At 35.4% G+C, this 27,441-nt stretch overlaps 1 protein-coding gene across 4 annotated transcripts in view; it reads right to left on the bottom strand.

The window, feature by feature from the left end:
- Positions 1-4,597: 4,597 nt before the first annotated feature.
- LOC306878982 (matrilin-4-like) overlaps positions 4,598-27,441 on the bottom strand; it is a 25,234-nt gene continuing 2,390 nt past the window's right edge. Inside the window, exons 2-14 of one of the 4 annotated variants that reach the window (XM_079431624.1) lie at positions 24,219-24,335; positions 22,821-23,384; positions 21,313-21,435; positions 21,098-21,220; positions 18,029-18,151; positions 17,656-17,778; positions 12,613-12,735; positions 12,103-12,225; positions 9,486-9,608; positions 8,655-9,068; positions 8,149-8,301; positions 7,535-7,639; positions 4,598-5,514 (exon numbers count right to left, since the gene is read on the bottom strand). In XM_079431624.1, coding sequence (XP_079287750.1) covers positions 5,456-5,514; positions 7,535-7,639; positions 8,149-8,301; positions 8,655-9,068; positions 9,486-9,608; positions 12,103-12,225; positions 12,613-12,735; positions 17,656-17,778; positions 18,029-18,151; positions 21,098-21,220; positions 21,313-21,435; positions 22,821-23,384; positions 24,219-24,291 — 2,229 coding nt within the window. In that variant the 5' untranslated portion in view covers positions 24,292-24,335 and the 3' untranslated portion in view covers positions 4,598-5,455. The remainder of the gene's footprint in view (positions 5,515-7,534; positions 7,640-8,148; positions 8,302-8,654; positions 9,069-9,485; positions 9,609-12,102; positions 12,226-12,612; positions 12,736-17,655; positions 17,779-18,028; positions 18,152-21,097; positions 21,221-21,312; positions 21,436-22,820; positions 23,385-24,218; positions 24,336-27,441) is intronic. The other 3 variants (XM_079431626.1, XM_079431625.1, XM_079431627.1) reach the window with 3 other exon arrangements.

The raw sequence follows: 27,441 nt of genomic DNA, 5'->3' as shown, positions 1-27,441 counted from the left end.
TGCGATCTGCTTGTACACATTGTGGAGCTTATTACAAGTGATTGTGCTCAGGGACAAACAACACTAAATAAGACTCACAACACAGATCGACAGACACACACACACACAGAGTAGCGGTTGCTGAATGACAAAAAGCTGATGTCGGCTCCGCCGCACGTGCTTTTATGCTTCCTGGTCGATTACGTCACCCGCCCGTGACGTCTCGCCCTTCCACTGGACAGATTACAAACGTGATTCAGAGCGCGGTCACGCTGGAGGCGTTCCCCTAGCGCAGGGGTGTCAAACTCAAATTTCACAAAAAAATTCACAGTGTGCCAAAATAAAAAATTATGACAAGGCCGCGGGCCAAACTCAATATTTACTGAAAAATTGCAATGCAATTCTGCATGTTTTCTTTTCTTTTGAGATATGTAATGTTGAACCTTTTCATATGAAAATAGATTTTAGTTTTGCTTAAACATTGAATCCAGAGCAAGCATAAACAAATAGAAATAGCATTTAAAATAAATAATACTGTCTCTATAACTATAGATTTCAAGCTCCTTTGAAATGTAAATATTTTTTTTAACAGTCCAACAATCCAACAACCAAAAGCAACAATTTCTTTCAATGAAAATCCAATATTTCAACTATGAGTCATTAAGAAAACATTAATCCAAGCTCGGTTTTTGCTACACTGTGATTTAGCCTACTCTGCTGCACATGGGTCCAAGCCCGATACTTGGCATCTCTTCTTAGAGGCAAGTTCATCAAAGTCTGGGGTCAAGCTCTGAGTTGATAATGTGATGAATATATCACTGAAATAATAGCATCTTAATTATCAGTATAAAGTTGTACAAGCTCACTCAAAGCACTATATAATACATTAACATGAAAAAAAAAAACATTAATGTATTTGTATCAACTATTAGAAAGACAGCTGAAGAGAAAAAGACATTCATGTGATTGTGGTGAGACTTTACAAATTTCATGACACGGAATGCATAAACTAACCTGCAGTATTGCTATGGCCTCTGACCTCAAAGAAACACTTGATAGCCTGTACTTTAGATAGACAGACAGACAGACAGATTGATAGACCGACAGACAGACAGATAAATTGATAGACCGACAGATTGACAGACAGATAGATAGATAGATAGACAGACAGACAGACACTTAGGAAAATATATAGAGAAAAAGCTTTGTGAAATATATATGGGAAAAACAAGAATTTGAAATAGGATATATCAGAATAGTCCCAGTTTTAGGGGGCATTTTTAAGGCCATCATACTGTGCATGTCCGAATTCTTATTTTTTCCCATATACATTTCACTAAACTTATGGATTTTTTTTCTTTATTTGACATAACTGATGGCATTTCCTTAAAAAAGTAAATTCAATTTATTGAAATATGAATTCTATAAATTATTATATAAAATTTTCTGCATTTGATATATACATTTCAATTATTTAATTTTATATATATAACTAGTATGTAACTACTGCATAGTTTATACAACATTACAGACTGACTCCAGAGACTCCTGAGGCTGTATGCTTGTAGCCCTGTTCTGGCTATCCCAGACGTGGTTCTCAGAGCTGATTCCTATTCTGTATTGGCCTCTGTGGGAGATTCTGATCAGATGAGACCTGCTCTCTCAGCTTCAAGGCAAGATCTGGCACCCTCATCCTGAGATCTGGAATCTGTGGGGATGGCCCATCGAGGGCCACCAGTTTTGACTTCTGGTCTTCCTGCCGATGTTCAGGAGACTATCGCTAGTTCCAGAGCCCCTTCCACGAGGAGGCTGTATTCTTCCAAGTGGAAGGTCTTTGAGTCATGGTGTTTAGCCCATGCGGTGGACCCAGTCAGCTGCCCTATAGGTCCAGTGTCCATGTTTCAGGAGGTAGGGGTTTGCATGGGGTTTCAGAGGGGGGTGGGGTGGTTTGAGTTCAGGGCTCTCACAGCCTGGGGGAAAAAGCTGTTGAGCAGTCTGGCGGAGTGGGCTCTGATGCTCCGGAACTGTCTTCCTGATGGTAGGAGCTGGAAGAGACTGTGGGAGGGATGGGTGGAGTCCTTCACGATGCTGTTGGTTTTGCTGGAGCATTGTGTAAGGAAACTGTCCAGGATAGAGGTGTTCAAGTGTTTTACTATGAAGGGCCAAACACTGAACTTGATTGAGGGCTGTAGGCCGTAAGAAAATGCTGCTTTATATCCAACAGTATTTTAATAAAATGCACAATTCAATCAAATTCACTTATATTCTCTATATATTAATGTAAAAACAAAAAAATGCTGAAACAAAATGATAAATTAAAAATGAAGACATACTTCAAATGTTTATTGCTATCAAAGGTAATCATGGGTCAACTTTGGGCCATGGGCCCTGGTTTGGGCATCTCTGCTTTAAATAAATATACTTTCTGATGGGCATGACCAGAACAACCTTTTGACCTGAAAATATGGTTATAGCATTTTCCAGTGCTGGCAGATGCTGTAATTGCTTTTCTTCAAAAGTAGCCATACATTCTGCTAAAAGACAAGCAACAGTAAAAGTGACATACAGTAAGTGACTTATTTTGTAGTAGATCTGTAAAAAAAAATGCAAAAAACATAAATTGAGATAACATAAATCATTAATATTGAGAATAATAATCATTCTCATGATCTGAATTTCAAAAGGCCTAAAACCGGCAAATGTTCTATATCATTTTCCACATTTTAAAGTTTGATTTTATTTAATATAGCGGTAGGGCACGCAAACGCATTTCAGTCTCAATGCACTTTTGGGTTTGCAGCCTGTCATTGTTCTTTTAAATTCTTTAAATCTTTATTATATCTCAATTCATTTAAGATTCTGAAGCAAATATCCTTTGTCTATATGAAAAATAATAAAGAAAAAGTTTGATGTGACAAAGAAAGTACCATGATTAAGACTTTAAGAACATCTAGATCTTTAAAAGGCAATTATAACATTCACTCATCCATGAGTCATGACCTTTGACCTTTTTTCTTACTGTAGATTTATTGCTGAAAAAAACCCTTAAATGTAAATCAGTTACATTGCTACTGTATGTCCTCGTAAAATGTAAACATTTAACTTTATCTTAAAACATTAAAACTACATTTTAATATTATATATTAATGTTATTAAAACATTTATTCATCAAAGATGCATTAAATTGATCAAAGGTGAAAGTAAAGACTTTTACATTGTTAGAATTTTTTTTAAATTCTTTAAATAAATGCAATCCGTTTTAATTGTTCTATTTTCGTGAAAGGGTCCTGAAACAAATGGATAATGTTTCCCCAAAAATATTAAGCAGTACAACTATATTCAACATGGATAATATTAAGAAATGTATCCTGAGCAGCAAATCAGTATATTAGAATGATTTCTGAAGGATCATGTAACACTGAAGACTGAAGTAATGATGCTGAAAATTCAGCTTTAATCACAGGAATAAATTACAGTTTTAAATATATTAAAATAGACAGCCGCTGTTTTAAATTGTGACAACATTTCACAATATTACTGTTTTTATTACTGTTTTACTGTATTTATGATCATATGAATGCAGCCTTAGTGAGCATCAAAAAAAATAAATTAGACTTTAAATGTATTTTGTAAGTTAAATAAAGTTAGCATCCCAATTAGGCTGTAAACTTACATCACCTCATCTTTAAATCATCTTCATATCACACATCTGTCAAAAAACAAACAAACAATTAACGCCAGCCTTTCTGGGAATCCGTGCCCTTTTCCTTAACATATGTTTGTGTTCCTAAAAAGGCAATAATTCACAAAAGGGAGCTTTGTTGAGATAACAAGACGTTTGTCCTTTGGACATCTGAGTATTGGACATGTGAGCTGCAGTATGTTTGTGGTAATTAGCACACTTTCACCGAGGCTAGCGGGAATCTCTGACATTGCATAACCTCCACTGAGCCTAGACTGAGCAAGAGTGATGGCACGAGAGACCCGAGCACCTCGGACCCCAGAGGTCTGCAGGTAAAAGGGCAAAGCACTTGTTGTTCTGAAGCTCGCATCCCTGGGAGCGATTAGCACGCCTGTGGAGAGATGCAGAAAAGATCAGGGAACATAATAAGTGAGATTATTTTAGATGTTTAAAGGTCTGCTGGCATCGAGAGATTTTGTTTTGAAATGTCAACGCTAATGGTCTCTTGCGTTTGGATTACGCTGGGGCTGATGTAGTGGATGTATGTCATATTCAAGTACACTGGAAAAAAGAGTTTTCAAAGCTTAAATAAAACAAAGATTGTTGAAGTAAATTTTAGGAGAAAATATTATTTCATTCTTTCTCCCTCAAGATTTTACATTTAACTACTTACTTGCCAGTTCTATGTAATTATTAGTGAAAATTAAATCCTATTTATTTAAATAATAAACATTATTGTATATGATTTTCATTGGTACACACACACACACACACACACACACACACACATATATATATATATATACATATATGTCATAATATTCATTATACGTTTCATTATATTTTAATATGTAATATAGTAGTTATTAGTATATCACTACAGATAGTAGAGTCATTATACTGTATATTATATTAGAATATTTCTTGAGGCATCTTGACAGCAGTCTGAAAACATCTTTATTTCACACTGTGAAAGAATACAGACACGCTTTGAATGTTTTAAAAAAAAAAGAGTGTTATTAGGAAAAAAAGTACAAGAATTCACATATAAGAGCCTTATAATGGGGCCTTTTTTTTGGAAAACATCTAGAAAACATAAAAACCTGAGGCCAGAGTACTCTGAAGTATCATAACTGGATTCTATATTCAATAAAAACTGCAATCTTAAGGGGCAGTTGTACACATTACCCAGTTTACACAATTTTTCAAATCTCATTTTAGTATTAACATACAATTCAGGTCATTCTTGAGTCCAAAATCTGTTTGCAGTCCAGTTAAACATTTAACAATTATTTCAAATATTCATGCAAAACATTGACAGGCAACAGCTTTGGTAATATGACAGAGTGCATGTGTTCGTCTCTTTTGGTATTAGTGTTTTCTCTGTAAACTGATGATTCTAAAACTGTACAACAGAACAATTTGTAACTAATTGTTTTTTTGTAATACATTTGTGCATAAAGGTTTTACAGATCCATGGTCACATAAATTTGGTGCCAAAAATGATGCAAATAATAATAAAGATGACAATATTTCAGAGTGGTACCAAACACTTCATTTCCCTTTTTAGTGTATAAATGCTAATATCACATTTGCCATAAATACATACCTCTCTATAAATCATACAATACAGATCATGTATAAATAGGGAACAATATCAGCCATGTTCAAAAATGGCACCGGAAATAGTGGGCCTCATGCCTCAGGCGTCTACACCTGTAGATCTTGTGACTGTGGGACCCTTCACACCCAGCGGGCCCCGTCCTCATCTCCACTGTTGTGTGAAGCGCTCTCTCATTTTCTTGTGAGCAACTGGCTCTCTAGAACTTCCAATCGCTTGGTCATAGCTGACAGTGAAACACAGTTAAGGAAACATACTATAAAAAAATCAGCCACACTTATGTTTAAATGGGTTTTTTGTTAAATGCCTAAAATAAGGTCTGTGTTTAACACAAGCACAATATATTTTCATGTTTGTCTATGACATAAAATACATCAGTAATGCCCCTTGTGGTTTTGAACAAGATGGTTCCAAACAAGTGGCTAAATGGGACAACAGTGGTTGTTGTGGACATTAAGTCATCACATCAAATAGGCCCATACAGAAATGTAATATATGACCTATATGATGTATATTGCTCTATATCAAGGGTGATATTGTCACATATGTTACCTATAAGGTGCTATATCATTTTCACATATATATATATATATATATATATATGTGCATTCTCTGATGGGTAGATGAATATTTAATTTTATAACATATATAACATCCCCATAGTAAAATGTGTACATGTACATATGTTAATAATATCTATATGTGATTATATATGAAATCAGCAATATCTATATATGATTTTTATATGTAACATCCATATATGCTAACTTTAATAAAACAATATATATACAAAATATCTGTCAGTTTGTCTATTTTTAAATTACATTTTAAATTACATGTCTATTACTTATGTAATATCAACATGTATTGACGAGTTTTATCATGTACATGATGTATATGTCCAAAAAATGTATTACACAGACATATTTGTATGGGCTACATATAGTATATATGGTAATATATGAAATTGTTCCCATTTCCAATAAAAAACAAGTTTTACTTCAAATGAAAACATATTACATACAGTATATGGACATTTAATATATGTACATACTGTATAATACATTAATGTATGGGGGTAAACTTGATTTGTTTATAATTGCACTATGCACACTATTCTAACCCAAACTTTCAGGGAAAATATTTTTTGTATTAAGACTGAAAGGCTTGTCAGAAGCTCAGATGGTGGCGTTGAAGTTGTGTGACATAGCCAACGTTTAGCTTTGTACTTCTGCCGATTGCATTTAAGCTCCCAAATTCATAAAAGCTGTGTTAATTTGTGGAGATCATCATGAAAAACAACATGTAAGAATCACACATCTTATTTTCCGCAATAATCCAAAAGCCAATGGAAAAATCCTACTGGGACCAGAGTAAAACTAACTTTTTGGATGGCCTACAAAGATACATAATCACTGCAGCGCTGATTTACATATCTACATGCCAAAAACTTTAAATGATGTGGACTTTTGGCCTCTATGATGAGAAAATGATGTGGGAATTGGATTGTGAATGGCACCGCTTGAACAAATGAGCTCAAATTATCTGAGCAATGCACTCTAACCACTAGATCCAACTGTAAATGACTCCCATCAGCAAGATCTGTTTTTAAACTATGATGAGAGCCAAGGAGCAACATCCTTCCTTTGTAATCTCATCAAATTCTAGTTAAATGGATCCAGTGGAGACGTGGATCCGCATCTAGTAGTTCAGAAACATCTGTTTCTGGCCTCAGACACAGCACAAGGGCTCTTTTGAGCTTTGATGAATGATGCTGAGTGAGAATCTGAAACAAAGAGCCATTGAAGCGTGTGGTCACAGAGGTTTACGCGAGGAGCCAAACCAGAGGGGCCAGTCTGGAACAGATCAGACCAACAGACACAATATGGGCTCTTTCAATTCAATTCAATTCAATTCAATTCAAGTTTATTTGTATAACGCTTTTTACGATACAAATCGCTGCAAAGCAGCTCTATAGGAACTTAAGTTTCCACAATATATTTATATTTGCAGAACCTTAATATATTTAACTTATGGCAAAATTTGGTAATTCTTTGGTCTTTCTGTATAGAGGGGCTTCTGTTAAACCCCTTAGCTTGCTGTAGCAATGCAATTAGCAATATGTAATTATGTAATTTTCAGGTTATACCAGAGAAAGTTTGGAGTCTGGATGAGTTACGCTGCAATGCTGCATGTGCTGAAAAAAAGCATGTTGTTTAAAGGACCTGTACTGATGAATATATAAAGGATATGTTTCTGGTTGAGCTGGTCTAGGGTGGACATTGTAACCTGTTGGAATTCCACAAGACTTTCACAAGCGCAGGGATCCTTAACCTCGATCTCTCCTTGACTCTCAGCTGAAAAATGTGAGAATGAAAGAAATGTCCAGTATATTCATTATCAATAATTTCCTTAAATTCGCATTTATGCATTCTATACAGGCTATATATTCCTTTTAAGACCAATTCACACCGCAAAGACAAACGCCAACAAACAAGTTGGCTCAAGTTGGCTGTTGGATGTAGAATCTTATGAAAAATAACTGTCATGTTCACACTGCACCAACAGACACCGACCAACTCTATATCTATAAGCATGTTCAGTCGGGTGAAAACAAACTCCAACCAACACCAACAGGGGTAACACACTGGGTAACAAACTGAGTTTGTTGGCGTTTGTCTGTGCAGTGTGAATTGGCCTTTATAAGGAATATATAGCCTGTATAGAATACTCATTGGCACCTCCTTGTGTGAACATTGCATGTGTGTGTTTACCTCAGGCTCTAGATGGCGCTACTGAACAAAATACTGTGTGCCATCTAACACAGATGATTCAGGTATATGTGTTCTGAGTCTTTCAAACGCACCTGCACAGACATTGAGTTTGAGGTTCTCAGCGATCTGGCTGATGGCAGTGAAGTCGGCGGTGTAGAAGAAGTGTTTCTCCATGGGCTCAGAGGCAATCTCTCTCAGCTCGTCCTCCACGGCTTTACCCACACCAACAGCATACATGGTGATACCTGCAACATGCAAGACACACATCAAACGTTGTCAAAAACAGCATAAAAATAAGTTTTTTTTTTCTTTTCATAATTTTGTTTATATTGCAAAGTTATTTTGTACTAATTTAGATAACTAATTTAACTTATTTCAATCTTTTCTAGCAATAATAATAATATTAAAATACAAAAAAATATATAATAAATAAAAATAAAAATATATATATTTTTTAAATTTGGCTAAATTAAAGAAATATATATATATATATATATTTTTAAATGATTATTTTTATTATAAAGCAATTTATAACACAATTTTGAGTGGCACTTTATTTTGAATAGCACTTTTATTTTCAGCCCCTAAATAACAATACCAGCATCCTTGGCCTTCTTGGCCCAGTCCTGAATATCATCCTGCGATCGCCCATCAGTGAAGACCAGGCCAACCCGTGGGATGTTCTTCTCAGCAGGACGGGCTCCGTCAGCCTCAGAGAAGCTGTTCTCCACCATGTGTTTGAGAGCCAAGCCTGTCATGGTCCCCTTCTCCATGTATTCCACATTCATCACAGCCTTTTTGATCTCTTCTTTTGTCTGATACATGCTGAGCGGAAACTCTGTCCGCACTCGGCTTGAGTACTGGACGAGACCCACGCGTGTTCCTTTAGGGGAGACGTCCAGCTGATCCACCACCTGGTTAACAAACTGCTTGACAAGCTCGAAGTTCTGTGGCCGAACACTCTTGGAACCGTCGATGAGGAGGACCAGGTCGATGTTGGAGGATCGACAGGCTTGGAGAGGGCGAGAGAAATGGCATTTTTTTCCATTAGCAGAGAAGGTGGGGCATTTTTTGTTTTTTCAAAGGTGAAGTGTCTTATTTTGTGCCACAAAACAGAGCTATAAAAATAACTTTTTTTATTTTTAACAGTTTTCATGTGCAAAATTTCATTGCCTCAGGGGGTTAGAACAAATGTGTATGAGCAAGAATACTAATAGTAATGCAGCTAACATGTAGAGGTCTCTGAATGTTAAACTGAGATATAATGAAGTATTTTAACACTGAAACAACAGAATGCATGCAGTTTATGAAGACACCAATCTATACTTTGCAGCTTTAGGAATTCAGCTTTAGGCATTCTCCCTTTTAAAACTAAGTTTTGGATAATCTCAGCTGTAAAAAGGGCCGTCTGAATGAAAGCGTGCATTACTTCCGCAGCTCTTGCCGTCGTCCTGAAGCACATGGCCCTCAGGACATATGCAGTGGTATGATCCTGGAGTGCTCACACACTGGTATTCACAACCATGTTCGACTGTGTTACACAAGTTATCCGCTGCAGAAGACAAAAACATGAAGAGCATGTCAAACACCACAATAAAAACTAAACATGAAAGGGATTTATAAGGAATGTCAGAAAACAAAAATGAATAATTTTCTTCAGCAAGGATGCATTAAATTGATCAATAGTGACAGTAAAGAAAATATAAAGTAAAATGTTTTCAACTTCATCATAATATGCATATTAGAATGTTTTCTGAAGAATCATGTGATGCTGAAGACTAGAGTAATGATGCTGAAAATTCAGCTTCGCATCACAGGAATAAATTAGATTTTTAAATATATTAAAATAAAAAATATATTTCACAATATTACTGTTTTTGTTGTATTTTGGATCAAGTAAATCCAGCCTTGGTGAGCAAAAGAGATTTCTTTCAAAAACATTTTTAAAAATTTTACCAACCCTAAACTTTTGAATAGTAGTGTATTATCTATTTGTAAGCTTTTATTCAATAATAATAATAAAAAAAATTCAAGTTCAAAAATTGAATGAAACTTCATTTCTGCTATACATTACATTGGTAGCAGAAAGCGGAAATCTGGTGAAGGAATGACTGGGCTCTTTAAAGCAAATGTCCAGAGCCTTTAGGTAAACTTAACAAATGATGAATGACACACTTGATATTTTTGGCCTTTCCAGCTGTTCAAGGCCAAGGTCTGGGAAGGCCATCAGGTTTTAAGAGGGGGTGCTTCATTTCCGTGCCAGCTGATTTTGAACCGTTTTAAAAGAATTTCAGCCAAGGTACTGTACAGTGTCAAGCAATTTGACAACAGTTAGCGAACTGAATAAATTTATGAGCTAGATTACAGTTTTTCTCAGTTGCTTTGGTGCATTTCTCAGAACAGAAATGAAATTTTCAAAACTACTTGTTCAACCTCCACATCTAGTCACTTGTGCACATCATAAAAGCAGTTTATCATTCTTTTGAACAAGATGCGATTGCTTTGGGACATTCATGCAACAGATTATGTACATTTGTCTGCTTTTTCCTACATGATCAGTTGCTATTGTCATGTTGCTCAAAAATGTATTATATAGTTCTCTGTGTTATTGTCTTACCCCTCAAAACATCTAGTCGTTAGTTCATCGTATAAATCATTAAATGCAAAATGGTTGATCTAGTTGTCATAAACTGTCAAGCATATTTTCTACACATCTCTAATAGACTTTTTGTAAATTTGCTATGAATTGTGCTAGTGAATCTTGACTCTCACTAATGAAGAGAATATAGAGCAACCAATTATAAACCAATTCTCTGAAATAGCTCAAAGGTGCATTTCATGACCCTTCAATTGGAAAGCATATATAGACAGAGGACAACACAAAAGTTACAAATTCTGACGATGGATGAACGATCAGGGTCAACAGCTGAGAGGAAGACGAGGAGTAAGGATGCATGGAAGTGTACAGAGGCAAAACAGAGGAAGAGGAAGAAGAGGCCAAGGACAGAGGTGCATATCAGATGAAATAATGTTGTCAATCATGGCCTTACAATGGCTGAAGGGTGCAGCTAAAAATTGAGAGAGCGACCATATTCTCAATAATTCAAACATTTTGAAACAGTCTCTTTCAATCAATATCCCACATACAGTAATGTGTAAATTTGTACTTTTGAAAGGAAATATGGCATACATAAGAAGTGCAGCCTTCTGTATTTCAGTACAGTAACTGTCATCCCAACTGTAAAGCAACCAGCTTTTTGAGTTCTCTCAACTTTTTTTTGTAGGAGATTCTCAACTTGTTGTTGTATAAACTTAAAACAAGTTGAGAAAACTCAAAAATCTGCTTTCTACTAAAAAAAAGTGTGTTGCCTTAACATTTTAAGTTGGCTCAACTTTTCTTTTTTTTTTTTTTTTTTTACAGTGTATTGACTCTTCTCAACAAATATCAGATTTTTTTTTATAAAACCTTAATTTCCATGGTTGACGGTCATGGTGAAAAAACAACTAAACATTTTGACGAGTGTGGCTCACACGATGACAAAAATACTTCATATTTTGGTGGCCTTGGCCAAATTACTGACACGATAACTAGGTTTTGAAGCATGAATGAAATGTTTTGGGTGAGTAACTAGATTTTGCAGACATGCAATAAAGTTGTGAAATTCCAGCAAACAGTCGTGACATTTGCACTCTCAGTTTAGAGAATGTTAAGACTGTTTCGAAAAATGTGCCAAAGCAATTGAGAAAAACGGTAATCAGATAATCAACTTGGAAGGTCAATAAATCATACCATATCTCAAATGTTGTGAAAGCCTGAATGATAATTTGAAAAAGCAGTTATATATAAGGCATGCAATAAAATACAGACATCAATATGCACTAAGCTAATTCTACCATTGCTTTTTAAACTATTATTTTTTGCAATTATGAAAACCTACTAATAGTTATTATCTTTGCATCTTCAACTAGGGAAAGAGACAGTATTTTAATATATAAAACACTTTCATCCTCTCTAACGCAGCACCCGTCTGGAGCTTCATACATACACTGGCAGGTCTTTCCGTCCTTCTGAAGAGTGTATCCCTCATTGCAGCGACAGTAGAAGCCATTGAGCACACTAACACAGTGATGATCACAACTGTGATTCCCAAATGAACAGTAATCGATCACTAAGAGAAAAAACGAAGGCAATAGTGTTTTAGTGAATAAACAGTGCAAAACATCCTATAACTGCCTCAAAAAGGCATTAAATATGACATTTCAACTATTCTGAACAGATTCAATTTCAGACTCATAATTGAAATGACAATAAAATCATCCGTGAAAACATTCATTTTGATCCAAATACAAGACATGCAACAAAATGTAGGTTCTCATAAAACTTAAGTTAGAGAATAGTATAAGGTAACTGTCAATTTTAAGAAAATGACAATAAAAAAACTACATCATGAGAGATGAATAATTTAAAGAGCCTGTTGCCAAGTCAAACATAGTATTAGCATGCATGATTAGTGTTGTGAGCAATGGATCTGGAACAGCATGTGTCGATCACTAACTTGTGCAGGTCTTCTTGTCATCATTGAGAGTGTATCCATCGTTACAGCGGCAGTGAAAGCCTTTTAGGACACTCACACACTCATGCTCACAGCTATCATTCCCAAATGAACAGTAATCGATCACTGGAACAGGAAGAGAATAGCAGGAAACACACTTTAGAAAAGCAGAAAACAGTGAAAATTGTTCACAAGTTGTATCTCAAATAACAGAGAATCAAGCATCCTTAAGGTACTGTCCTTATTTTGATGTTAAACCAGCTGGTCCAAAAAGGATAGGATGTAGAGTTCATAATGTCACAGATGTGTTTATTTTTTGCAGTTGTTTCAATGCCCTTGTGATGTGATGTTTTGTCCCTGCTGTTAGTGCTGGTTTGATGCTGGATGCTGTTGACCAGCAAAACCTGTAGGAAGCCAATTGCTGCCTCAAAATAAAAAATAATATAAGTAATGATACCTTTGTGACTTTAATTTTCACAAGTGCGACTTTAAATCTCCCAATTTTGATCGTATTTATTTCAAATTTATAATTATGCTCAAAAGTTTGTGGTTGGCAACATTTTTTTATGTTTTTGAAAGAAGTCACTTATGCTCACCAAGACTGCATTTATTAGATCAAAAATAAAGTCAAAACTGTAATTATGTGAAATGTTATTTATAATTTAAATGTTTTTGATTTTAATATATTTATCATGTAATTTATTCTGGTGATGCAATGCTGAATTTTCAGCATCAGTACACCAGTCTTCAGTGTCACATGATCATTCAGAAATCACTCTAATGTGCTGATTTGCTACTCAGGAAACATATCTGATTATTATCAATGTTGCTGATTCATATTTTTGTGGAAACTGGTATATTTTTAAGATCCTTTGGTGAATAGAAAATTCAAAGGAACATCTAAAATATTAATTTTATAAATGTCTTAACTATCACTTTCGACCAATTCAATGCATCCTTGCTGAAAAATATGAAATATCGTCTTTCAAAAAAAAAAAAAAAATCTTTTGAACGGTATACCTCAATTTATCCATTTTATTGTTTACTCTGAAGCGGAAATGGGCTTCCACAAAAGCAAGGTGTGCATAATAGTACATGTGTGTGGAGCTTGATATGTCGCCTCACTAACTTGTGCAGGTCTTCAGGTCATCATTGAGTGAGTATCCTTCATTACAGAGGCAGTTAAAGCCTTTGAGCACACTCACACACTCGTGCTCGCAGCTATCATTCCCAAATGAGCAGTAGTCGATCACTGGAACAGGCAGAAAGAAGCAGAGAAGCTCAAAATCTGGAGTAAGTCAAGCAGCCAAAGTAGTAGGCAAAGAGCAAAATGTTTTGTAAGAGGAAGAAGCATTGAAAGGAAATTTGTAAAACTGCTATTAGGTTTATTTTTCTACTGAGATTTTATGAATTGTTTTAGTTAAGCATGGATTCATAAAATATATTGAATACTTTGGTTTTGTACAGTACTTAAGTATCAAATTGGGGTTATGGATACTCATATGGATCGCATATTTAGGTGTGTGTGTGTGTAGAGTTTTAACATGTGGCCTTCACTAACTTGTGCAGGTCTTCTTGTCATTGTTGAGTGAGTATCCATCATTACAAACGCAGTGAAAGCCGTTCAGGACACTCACACACTGGTGCTCGCAGCTATTGTTCCCAAACGAGCAGTAATCGATCACTAAATATGGATTAGATGGATTTAAAGAACATGACCAAACAGGATAAACATTTTTCTTTCATATAGTTCTCAAATTTTCTCGTACACTTTTTTTTCTCGTAAATAAAACCACAGCCCTTACTGGGCCCCAAGTCTGTTGGAGTTTCAGAATCCCTTAAAAACTGGAAACACTCCACCATTTAGAAAAGTTATTATAAGTTTAGCAATGTCAAATATTGATACTAAACAACTGAGAAAAAAGCAGAGAAATTACATATAAGTTAATGCATAAATTGATTGTAAGCCTTCACTAACTTGTGCAGGTCTTCTTGTCATCGTTGAGTGTGTATCCATCATTACAAACGCAGTGAAAGCCTTTCAGGACACTCACACACTCATGCTCGCAGCTATCATTCCCAAATGAACAGTAATCGATCACTAAATATGAATTAGATGTATTAGAATTCAAGGACATGACATGTTATACTGAATATAGTAAGCATTTCATTAATTTCTAATGAATTTTTAAAAAATTTGGTTTTAAAGTAAAGTTTCTTTGCTTCTTCCAAATTCTTCCCAATTTTTCCTCAATTGTCTACCATTAATATGACAGTGGGGCTTTTTGTGTATAGTTGTTTTGTAGTTTTGAAAAATTTAACATTGATACAGATGCTCCATTGACATGCTTTCTCACGACAACAAAACTTTTCCCACTCAAAATTACAATTGTGTGGTGATGTTGGTGTCTTCTAAATACAATCTTTCCAAATTGCCTTGAACGCACAGTTAAAACTGGAAACACTCCATCTCTCTGAAAATCTCCTACCAGCTTAGCAATCGATGGCCCTAAATATTGATGGTAAACAATTGAGAAAATAGCAGTGAAATTGATTTTTAGGAATGTGCAAATTGATTTTAAGCAAAAGGAGGTTCTCCCTTCACTATCTTGTACAGGTCTTCTTGTCATAGTTGAGTATGTATCCATCATTACAAACGCAGCGAAAGCCTTTTAGGACACTCACACACTGGTGCTCGCAGCTATAATTCCCAAATGAGCAGTAATCAATCACTAAATATGGATTAGATGGATCATAATTCAAATATGACAAATATTCCAATTAATTTTTATGCATAACCTTTGTGCTACAGCGTTAAGATACTTTAAATCAAGTCTCCTTCCAATTGTTTCTCAATTGTTCTCCATGCTTAAGGTTAAGGACTTGTTTTGGCCATCACATGCTCTTATTGAGACATTTATGTGCTGTTTTGGAGGGAAAAACAAGAGGATGCGGTTTTCTAAGAGAGGCTGTGTGGCCTAATTCCCAATCCCAATTCCCAACTGTGGACAAACATCTGAAATCCCTTACAGAGCTTCCAGTGCTTTGAGAGAGAACAGACAGCAACAAGAGAAAGGATATGTACTATTAAATCCACATCTGTTGATATTCAAATGAGCATCTTAACAATTTAGCATGGATGGACCCAATACTGATGGTAAACAATTGAGAAAAATGTTAAGTAAATTTGATTTTAAAGGAATTCCTTTTGAATCTGTCAATGTACAAACTGACGATGGACTTCACTAACTTGTACAGGTCTTCTTGTCATCGTTGAGTGAGTATCCTTCGTTACAACGGCAGTTAAAGCCATTGAGCACACTCACACACTCGTGCTCGCAGCTATCATTCCCAAATGAGCAGTAGTCGATCACTGGAACAGGCAGAGAACAGTGAGAGAAAAGCTTTCCCAAAGAAGGAAGAGCAAACCACATCAAAGTAAACTACAAGCTGTGTTTATCTTGTTTCAGAACATTTAAGCTGCTAAACTATATGCATGAGTCTCTTTAGCAGTGCTAGGGAATAATTAGCTTAAAGGGTATAGTTCACCCAAAAATTAAAATTCTGTCATCATTTACTCACCCTCAAGTAGTTCCAAACCTGTATGAATGTCTTTGTTCTGCTGAACACAAAGGAAGATTTCCTACTATGGAAGTCAATGGTGCCCCAAAACAGCCTGGTTACAAACTTTCTTCAAAATATCTTCCTTTGTGTTCGGCAGAGCAAAGAAATTCATACAGGTTTGGAACTACTTGAGGGTGAGTAAATGATGACAGCATTTTCAGTTTTGGGTGAACTTTCCCTTTAAGTCAGCAACACTATTAAGTTAACTAAATTTTCAGTAGCATGACAGTAGTTTAGCTACCTTCAAAACAGTGTATTTTTCCAACAAGTTTTACTAATAAACAGTAGTGTAGCAGGAAAAATGCTAAATCCAAATTTTGTGCCAGATAACTACTACTAATAGCTGAGTTAGCTACTTTTGTGAGTAGCTTGTAGCATAGCTAACAAATAGCAGCTTGTACAGTAATTTACTCAGCTAAGCCACAGCAACAAAGCCACTTTTGCTAACAAATAGCAGCATGGAAAATGCTAAATCACAGATTTATAAGACACTGCTTACAAATGGTTTTGTTTTCAAGTTTATTTGTATAGCGCTTTTTACGATACAAATCGTTGCAAAGCAGCTCTACAGGAAATTAAGTTTCCACAATATATTTATATATTGCAGAACCTTAATATATTTAACTTGTGGCAAAATTTGGTAATTCTGTATGTTGTCTGAGCTTTGGCAGGTCCTCTGAGGGGTTGGCATCATCTTTTCTCAGGTGTTCGGTCATCTCTGATCATTTAAGGGTTGGATCCAGACTAACTACTACTATTAGTTTTAACTGGTTAGAGTTAGCTACTTTTTGCTAGTGGCATAGATGAAGAGTAGCGGACAGTGCTTTAATTAATTTGAAACTGTAGCTTGCTAAGCATTATAAGTAAAAGTTGTGCTAACAAATAGCAGTACAGCATGGTAAAAATGCTAAATTCTGTTTTTTTTAAGATACTGTATTACAAAAGTTTTTGTGCCAGATAACTAATAATAATAGCCTTAACAGCTATTTTTTGCAAGTAGCTTGAGTTCTTGAAATCTAAAAGCTACTCGATGTGTAGCTTCCCCATACTGTTTATAAACCAAAAATGCTCAACTATTTGGCTTTGTTTTTACCATTTACTACAAAAACTGCACAGAACTAGATGCCTAAACACGAAAACACATTGTTTTTGTTCATTGGCTCAATAGATAAACCAGCTGGTCATAGGAGGAAATGCATAGATAAGTAGCGCAAGTGTATTTTATAGCAGCATAACGCAGCCAAGAGGAAGCTGTAATGACATTGCAAACTTTGTCTTTGCATTAGAAACTGTTCCATGTGTTTGAAAAATGTTAGTTAGGAGAATGTCTGTATCTGGCATGTAATTATAGGCTTGTAGTATTGTGGGTATTTGTGAGTCCTCCATATGTGAATTGTTTGCGTATCCGTGGGCCTCACTAACTTGTGCATGTTGTTTCATCCTCATTGAGTGTGTATCCTTCATGGCAGCGGCAATAAAAGCTCTGAAGCACACTCACACACTCGTGCTCACAGCTATCATTCCCAAATGAACAGTAGTCGATCACTGGAACAGGCAGACAGAAGCATGAGATTTTGGTGATGGTAACACATGCAAAATCCATCGCTGTCTATTAATGTTTGCACTTGGAGATACTAGCATACAGATACTATGCAAGCATTTATTATTTCTGCTTGTTTTACATCACCTGCTATATTCATATGGTATAAGCTGAATGGAATACTATTGCGCTACTACAAAGCATATACTTTTTATATATTTTAAAAAGCATTCGCAAGGAATTGCTCTCACTAACTTGTGCAGGCTTTCAGGTCATCGTTGAGTGAGTATCCTTCGTTACAGCGACAATTAAAGCCATTGAGCACACTCACACATTGATGCTCGCAGCTATCATTCCCAAATGAGCAGTAATCGATCACTGGAACAGGCAGAGAATGGTGAGAGAAGATTTATAGGTGAGTAAATCAGGTGTTAAAGACCCCATGAAATCAGGACTGGAGCTTTCTGGGTTGTAGTCCATGTCTTGAAGCCATCTATTAAGCTAGTGTACTTCCTTCTTCAATCAGTGTTTTTATAGTTATCTAAAACTAAAACTAAAACTGTCTTGTTGTTGTTGTTATTTATTTATTTTTGTTAATTGAAATAAAGCATAAATAAAAATAGGGTCCTGCTTTATTTTAAGTGGCCTTACCTACTATGTACTTACATAGAAAAAGTACTATGTACTTACTGTGTTTATACTGTATTTAGGTGCTATTTAGGTGGGATATGAGTAAGGTTAGTGACAGGTTTGGTGGGATGTGTAGGTTTAAGGCTGGGTTAAGGTGTAAGGGATGGGTCAACAGTGTAATTATAAATGTAATTACAGAAATTGATAACAGATATTATTACATGTGTGTATTTTAAAAAATACAAGTACAATGTAAAAACATGTATGTACCCAATAAGTGTATACCAAATTATTAATTTAAATGTAAGTACAAAGTAGTTAAGGCCACTTAATATGAAGTAGAATCACTTGTTTGGTGACTTAAAGTGTAATTAAAATAAGATTAAAGGTGCAATAGGAGATCTCGGAAAATGCTAACTTTGGCCTGATAGCACTGAAAGCGAACGTCCCACCCTCCCTTCAATCGGCGTCCAAAGCCACATACGCTCAAAGAGCAGAATGCCAGAGACAACATTAAATTACTACAATAGGCTACATCAACGGTTCCCAATTACATTCCTCGCGCCCTCCCCGCTCTGCACATTTCATATGTACTGTATATCTTATAATGTTCCACCATGATTCCAGTTCAAAGCGAACGTATATGTTCCATACAAAGGGCATTAAAGTGTGTGAGATGTGAATTTAAATTGTATCTATTAACAGAGGTATATTATGTCACACTTGACACTTCTCTAGTAAGTTTCGTCTGTATGTGAAGACGCTGCGTAGCGCAAATCCATGAATGAATGTTCCAAAGTGAAATAAACTTAAACGGATTTTCCCTGCTCAGGGAGTAGTGAGCAATGAACACTGTGTAGGGAGCATGTCAATCGGAACACAGTTCATGCACATAGCTCTCTTCTAACGAGCTGGTTATCTGAACCGGGTGTGTTAACTAAGCGACACATGCAAAATATACAGAGCGGGGGCACGAGGACTGGAATTGAGAACCGCTGGGCTACATCATGTGTCATTCACCGGTGAGAAAACTTTATAGCACAGTTAGTAACAGTACTAAAATACCATGAAGGAAGATTGGGTTGTTGATGTTTGCCTGCCATTCTCGCTACGTGAACGCGCTGATGACGTATCGTGTCTGTGCGAGCAGGGTGCACAGAGGTATGCAAATACATACGTTGTCTGGCAGGTAGGAAAGCCAATTAAAACGCTCGGACCGAGCGTTTTGATTGGACGAACATTTCTTGGTCCTACACCTTCCACAGAATATATAAATACAGATAAATACATTTAGACCACTTAACTTAATGATTGCTATCAGGATGTAAAGAGACTTTCAACCAGAATAACAAAAAATATTTCTGAAGACAATCACCTATTGCACCTTTAAAGGAACACTCCACTTTTTTGGAAATAGGCTCGTTTTACAACTCCCCATGAGTTAAACAGTTGAGTTTTACTGTTTTTGAATCCATTCAGCCGATCTCCGGGTCTGGCAGTAGCACTTTTAGCTTAGCTTAGCATAGATCATTGAATCGGATTAGACCATTAGCATCTCACTCAAAAATGACCAAAGAGTTTCGATAATTTTTTAAATCTTTTAAAAATCCTATTTAAAGATCTAGATTGACTACTTTCAGGCGCTGGGTAATATCACTGCGCCTGCTGCACCCATGGTACGGCAGCAAAGTTCCTTGATTATTACGCCGGAACGAGAGTATAGTTCCTAGCCTGTAACTTGAATGCAATGTAAGTCGCTTTGGATAAAAGTGTCTGCTAAATGCATAAATGTAAATGTAAATGTAGCCATATGTGCCTAGAAAATTGCAACTTTTAATTTTCCGTCGGTCTTAGTACACGATGTAACTACAGAAGTATCAAGTTTTAAATAGGACGATTATCAAAACTCTTTGGTCATTTTTGATGACCAAATGCTAATGGTCTAATCCGATTCAATGATCTATGCTAAGCTAAGCTAAAAGTGCTACCGCCAGACCCAGAGATCGGCTGAATGGATTCAAAAACTGTAAAACTCAACCGTTTAACTCTTGGGGAGTTGTAAAATGAGCCTATTTCCAAAAACAAAGTGGAGTGTTCCTTTAAACTGAAGTACTAAAAATAATCAAACTAAAATTAATAAATTAAAGCTAAATGAAAATATCAAAATAAACTAATAATAAAGATTAAAGCACATAAAATTACTAACATTTAAAAGAAAACGGAAATTATAAAATTGAAAGCTAAATCAAAATATTAATAAATACTGTAATAGTATTTAAATAACACTAAAATAAAAACTGGATTCCATGGGAAAATATGTAATGAGAGAAAAATGCTTATTAACTGATTTCACGAGATCTTTAAGTTTGCGTTTAAATGTACAAGCAAGCATACTATGTGCTAAGGCACAATATACTGTGCTGTACACTAGCAGAATAGGTCTATATTTAGTATACAGTATGTTCCTTTAGTTATGTTCAAAATGGAATACTAGTGTACACACTACTGCATACTAGTGTGTACTGCATACTACATACATTTTAGCAAACTCAGTTTAGATATTCCATGCATACAGAATATTTGCATACAGCAAACAGTATGAATAGTATAGTATGCTATTCCAAACATAAACTTTGTCTAGGAGTTCACACTTCACATAAATTGTTATGCAGATATCACTTGTGTGTCACTGACTTGTGCAGGTTCTCTTGTCGTCGTTGAGCGTGTATCCTGTGTTACAGTCGCACGTGAACAACCCAGGTGAAGCGATACAGATCTGATCACAATCATGCTTCCCTTCAGCGCATAGATCAATGGCTGCAAAGCAAACACACACCTGCTGAGCACCGCTGGAATGATAATTGTGTCACATACTTCTATGATGATGTGTCATTTGCAAGGCTACACACGTGTGCAGGTCTTTCCGTCCTCGTTGAGTGTGTATCCAGGCAGACACAGACAGTGGTAGGAGCCAGGCGAGCTCTCACAGATGTGCTCACAGCCGTGATCAGACTCCAGACACAAGTCCATCCCTGCAAATCCAATGCACACATAAGTACCGAGAAAGCAAGAAAAGCTAAATCATTGTGTCCACAGGATGTAAAAGAAACAGCATTCATGTGCTTAGTCAACATAAGATTTCTGTATAGCGTATAAGATTTTCCAATTCCAAATCCTCGTTGAAACAGGATATTTAACAAGAAAAAAGAAAGAAAGGTGGGACTGATTTAAAGCTCAAAGGACAATGTGAACCAATGTGAATCCGATCTCAACCAGTGTTCACAGTTTTTGCACAAAAATGGCATATAATTGTTGTTGACAAAATAACAAAAAAATAAGATTGTGATTAATTACCTATATTTAAGATTGAAATTTTTAAAATATTATTTATTATTTATTTTACTTATTTTTTATGATTATTTATTATTTTTATTTTATTAGTATATTTAACTACATTATCTTAAAATGTATATAGGACCGTTAAAAAGTTCTTTTTTTAAAAATCATTGCTTTTATTCAGCAAGAATGCATTTAATTCATCATTAAATTCATCATACAAAAGTGACAGTAAAGATATTTATAAAGTTACAAAAGATTATTTAAAAAATGCTATTCTTTTGATCTATTCATCATAGATTCCTAGAAAAATAAAAAATATTAAGCAGCACAACTGTTTTCAACATTGTTGATAAAAAAAGTTTATTTTTATTTTATTTTTTAATTCACTAAATCAGCATATTACACTCTTAAAAATTAAGGTGCTTCATGATGCCATAGTAGAACCTTTTTGTCTAAATGGTTCAATAAAGAACCTTTAACATCTGAAGAACCTTTCAGCGTCACAAAAGGTTCTTTGTGGTGAAAGAAGGTTCTTCAGATTATAAAAAGGTAAGGAAGAGATGGTTCTTTAAAGAACCTTTGACTGAATGGTTCTTTAAGGAATCAAAAATGGTTCTTCTATGGCATCGCTTGAAGAACCTTTTGAAGCACCTTTATTTTTAAGAGAGTAGAATGATTTCTGAATGATCATGAGATCCCAAAGACTGGAGTAATGTTGCTGAAAATTCAGCTTTGCATCATAATTTGGAATAAATTATATTTTAAAATATATTCAAATAGAAATCAGTTTTTTTCATTACAGTAATATTTCGCAATATTACTGATTTTACTTTATTTTTCTCAAATATATGTAGCCTTGGTGAGCACAGAAGACTTTTTCAAAATCGTTAACAATATTAACAGACCCTAAAATATTTGCATGGTAGGGTACATCCTTTGTTATTCCTAAAAAGAAATTACACCTTTGAGTTGAGGTTTGAGGTTAGAACCTTTTAGAAAAGAATCCTAAAAAGTTCAACTTTTGTGACTAAATCCTTTCTCTAATGTGGAGCATATATCAAATGGAGGAACACTTTACCACAAAGCTTGTCTTGGAACTGAAGACCGAACTGGTGAATGAGGTCAAAGCTCTCCACCAGGAACACATGATCTTCAAACGGTGGAGACGCCATAGCTCGCAGTGAGGTCATATCAGCCCTGGCGACACCAATGGCATAGATCTCAATCCCAGACTCCCTCGCAGCAGCTGCCACTTCAGCCACACGGTCCTGAGGACGACCGTCTGTCACGATAACCGCTACGTGGGGGACGTTGGGACGGGCACCTTCTTCTGCAGAGAAGGCTACGTTCATGGCATAGCGGATGGCCAGGCCGGTCATGGTGCCCTGAGCCAATGGAATGATCTCGTTGATAGCTTTGACCATCTGAGCAGGCTTGCTGAAGGCTTTGAGGGAGAACACGTTCTGGACTTGACTGGAGTATTGGACCACACCAACTCTTGTAGCTTCCAGGCCAACATTCAGCTCATGGATGATGTCTATCATGAACTTGCGCATTGTCTCAAACTCATGAGCACGTACGCTGCGGGAGCCATCGATAATGAACACAAGGTCAACCGGGCCAGATTTACACTTTGGTTCAGCTGAAAAACAAATGGTAGAAAAAAAAGGAAAAACACACAATGGCAATACTGATTTAGGCCCCGTTTACACTAGTGTGTTTTCATTTTAAAACGATTTTTGAAAACAGATGGCCCACATTCGCACTGCGTATCCTTGGAGACTGTGTAAACAATAACATCATGCTTATTGTTGTATCCATAGAAATGTATAGGTAGATTTCCCATTCGACCGCTCCAAGCACGTAGATGCGTCCGCCATCTAAATAATCTAGCTATATTGGTTGTACCTGCAAGAATGGTCATGTGGCATGCGTTTTCATTTGTGTAGTGTAGACGGAGATTTTAATCAATTAATCTATCATTTTGTAGTCAAATTTGGAAGATGGGTAACCATGAACAAAATTACCAAAATTAAAAGAAAAAATTACTCAGAACATATTAAAATGGAAGTTCACCAACTCAGTGAGGACAAACATGATGTGAATACTATGTATGTGCATTGTGTAGTTAATTATTGGCTGCCAAGAGCATGAAACCATTCAAGAGACATTTATAAACCTATTATTCAAATTATTTTTCAGCCCCATCATGGTTTAATAATTTTGCATATTTGGCCTATGCAGTTCATGCTTATATTAATATATTTTGGTTTAGTTTTGCATGTAAAATCTGAATCCTGAAGCAGTTTAGAACCATAGATTTAGTTGACAAAAAACAAATGTACAATGATTGTCTGGTTTGCCAATAACAACACAACTGTGCAACCACTAAATGCTTACCGTAATCGACAGACTCAGACTACTTGTCTTACTCTCATGTTTTGATTTGAAGTGTTATGATGGCGGTTTAACCAACCTGATTTAGGTCTTGCTTCCATCACTGCCATTATGGCTATTAGCACACCAACGTACACCAACGCACGTGTCATGTTTCGTCGACAAATGCTCAATTTTACCGCAAAAATCCCACTGGCTGTAGGTGGAGAAAAGAAAGAAAGAAAAAAATTGCTGGTCAAGGGAAATCTGTGCTTTAAAAGCAGCCATACATTCCAGTCTGAGCTCGCAATAAAACGGCGACACCAAACAGATGGTCCACAGCAGCAGTTCTAAACAGGCCGTTAACATGGAAGAGTTAATAGACTTTTGGGCCGATCACATCAACACAGGCACTGAGTTCAAACGCTGTGTGAAGTAATTGCTGGAAAATAACAGCGTCTGGGACGTTGGCGTTGTAAACGCCATGCTGTCAGTCACTTTGGCTTTCAAAAAGGGATTTGCTTCTCCAAAGGCCTGATAAGGGTTATCACTATCAATGGGCCACAGAACGAAGGAGTGTGTCGTGGTTTGGCATGAATTGTTATTGTCTTTGAACTCAGCAGATGAACAGCCTGACAGATTATAGCTTTTCTATTCGGTATTCAATTAAAAACAGCATTTCAGCTGTACACATTGCAGTTGAAGCTGATATGCTTTCAGGAATAATTAATCTAAAAATGTTCTGTCATCATTTATCCACTCTCATGTCAATCAACACTTAAAGTACCATAAAGGTTGTCTATAAAAAATATTGCAAATATATATTTGCAACTTCTGAAGTCATATGCAAGCTTAATGCAATGAACAGACTTTTTTTTGCCATAGCTCTCAAATCCCTTTTAAGGCCAAAAGTTTGGGGTCATTAAGAATTTTTTTTTTTTTTTTTGAAAGAAATTGAAACTTTTATTCAGCAGTGACATATTAAATTGAATAAACATTACAGTAAATACATTTACAGTATAATGCCAAGAAAGATTTTATTTCAGACAATTCAGAGTTTCTATAAACATAGTAAGCAGCAAAACTGGTTTTAAACATTGAAATGATTTCAGGAGGATCATGTGACTGAAGATTGGAGTAATGATGCTGAAAATTCAGCTTTGCATGACATGAATACAATTTAAAAATATATTAAAATAGAAAACAATTTTGCTGTTTTTACGGTAAGTTTGACCAAATATATGTAGAATTGGTGAGCATAAGAGACAATAAAAACATTTTAAATATCTTACCGACTCCAAACGTTTTCAACAGTACATTACATTTTTGATGTGAAAAATCTTAATTGTTAACATTAGAGTATTCACAAATCTTCTACGAGATATTTTACAAGGCAAATGCTATCATTTTGGTCTATAGTATGGCTTCAAAGGACTTGGAATATAGTATGAAATCCTCTGTTTTCATTTTTGTTCAATCTGGAAGATTAAAATGAAACTCATTTAAAATACAGTATAACGTGAGTAAGTAAATAACCACAGAATGTTAATTTCAGGGTGAATTAACCTCTTTCAAATTCAAAAATGAAAAAGAGTAAAGATATCACACATGCATCCCATATACTACTCTACTTCTCTCAGCATGAGCAACATGACCGGTTTGTGGTTTCTCTCAGCCTTGATAAAGACTCTGCACATGACTGTTGGTTTCAGTGGCATCCAGGTCAACAGCAGACTTCAGTCCCTTGTGTGCTAATACAATGAATCCTCTGTGCTACATGTGTAGGCTTTGAGTGTGTGCAGATTCAGAAGATTTAAGAGGTATGTTTACAGAGAATATAGCATCATCACTGGCTTTTTGATGTCATATTTAACTGCACTATATTATGCAGCACGTCTAGCAGGCATACACAGAGGTGCTGTTATTCCCATCTATTTGCATGTACTGATATTTTACTGATAAATTATTTCCATTCAACTGGCTTTCAAGAACATGCAGCCCCTTCTAAATGGATTTGCTGATTTACTGAACACACACCCTCTATATTTCACAATTTCAGGCCCTGCATCTGGAAATAATGCAAATTCCATGTGACAACATCACTACCTACTTGTGTAAAATCACTTATCCTCTTCAACCATGATTCCTGTTTGCTTGTTATTCAAGGTCGTAACTTAAAAGCCAGATAGGTTTGGTGTCCACGTTTTACTCCCACAAAATAATCAACATCTGCATTAAATGTCACCCACATTCATTTCTATTTGGACTTTATGCCTCATTCTGTGTTCAACTGCTTGCCACGTGGAGGGAGGCGTGAGAATTCAGCACCTGAGTACAGGTGACTATCTCTGAAAACAAACACGCATATAGATTTACAAATACTCCTATGAGGCAGATAACACAGTTATTGGAAACGGAGATGGAGAAGTCCTCTTACAACAGGACTCTGACAGTTACACTATTGCGAAAGGATGGAATAAAGTTAAACCATTTGGCATGAACACCAGTGGAGTGTCTGGTACTATAGAAGAGTTTATGAAGATTTCAAAGTGGCTGCTGGACACCTGAACGCCATGCAGGACCAAAGGAAAGGAGACAGAGAAACAGGTCAGTGCCATAAATATGCTAACAATGGTGGCCAGTTTTATAAGTAAATGAGATTAATGTATTTTTTTATTTATATTATATAATATTTAAAATATACTGTTTTTAATTATTGCAAATTTATGAATAATAAAAGAGAATCATGCTAACAATGGTGGGAATGTTTTCAAACAAAATAAATGTATAATATGAATTAATATGAATATTTATTACATAATAGTTTATATATTGATGAAAAATAAATAAAAATAATAAAAGATAACCATGTGGTAAGCATTCTTTCAAATGAAAATTACTTTATTTTTATTTATATTATATTAATTATGTATTTGTATTTATTGAGTTTGAAAGAAAAATAAATAAAAGAAAACTATGTAATGGTGGGCAGTATTTTAAGATATAAATTGCATAAAAATAAATTATATTTTGCATTAGAAAGTCTATTTTCTGATCTTTATGATTTGAAGTGTGCTATCACTTTCCTGACAATTTTAGTTCATCATAAAATAAATGTATTTGATTATATAATGTCATTTTAATTGTGTAATATTTGTATTTAATTTATTAAAAATAAATCAAATTAATAAAAGAGAACCACATTAACAGTGCTGGGGATTCTTAAAAATAAAATCATATTTTGCATAAAAAGCCTGTTTTAGGAGTATCATATATAATATTATATTACAATATTTGCCTTAAATTTTCTGTCTGACCTAAAA

The sequence above is a fragment of the Barbus barbus genome (genome assembly GCF_936440315.1).
Source record: "Barbus barbus genome assembly, chromosome: 13".
Classification (NCBI taxonomy): domain Eukaryota; kingdom Metazoa; phylum Chordata; class Actinopteri; order Cypriniformes; family Cyprinidae; genus Barbus; species Barbus barbus.
Note: the sequence above shows the minus strand (reverse complement) of the source record. Positions and strands in the feature narration are given on the sequence as shown.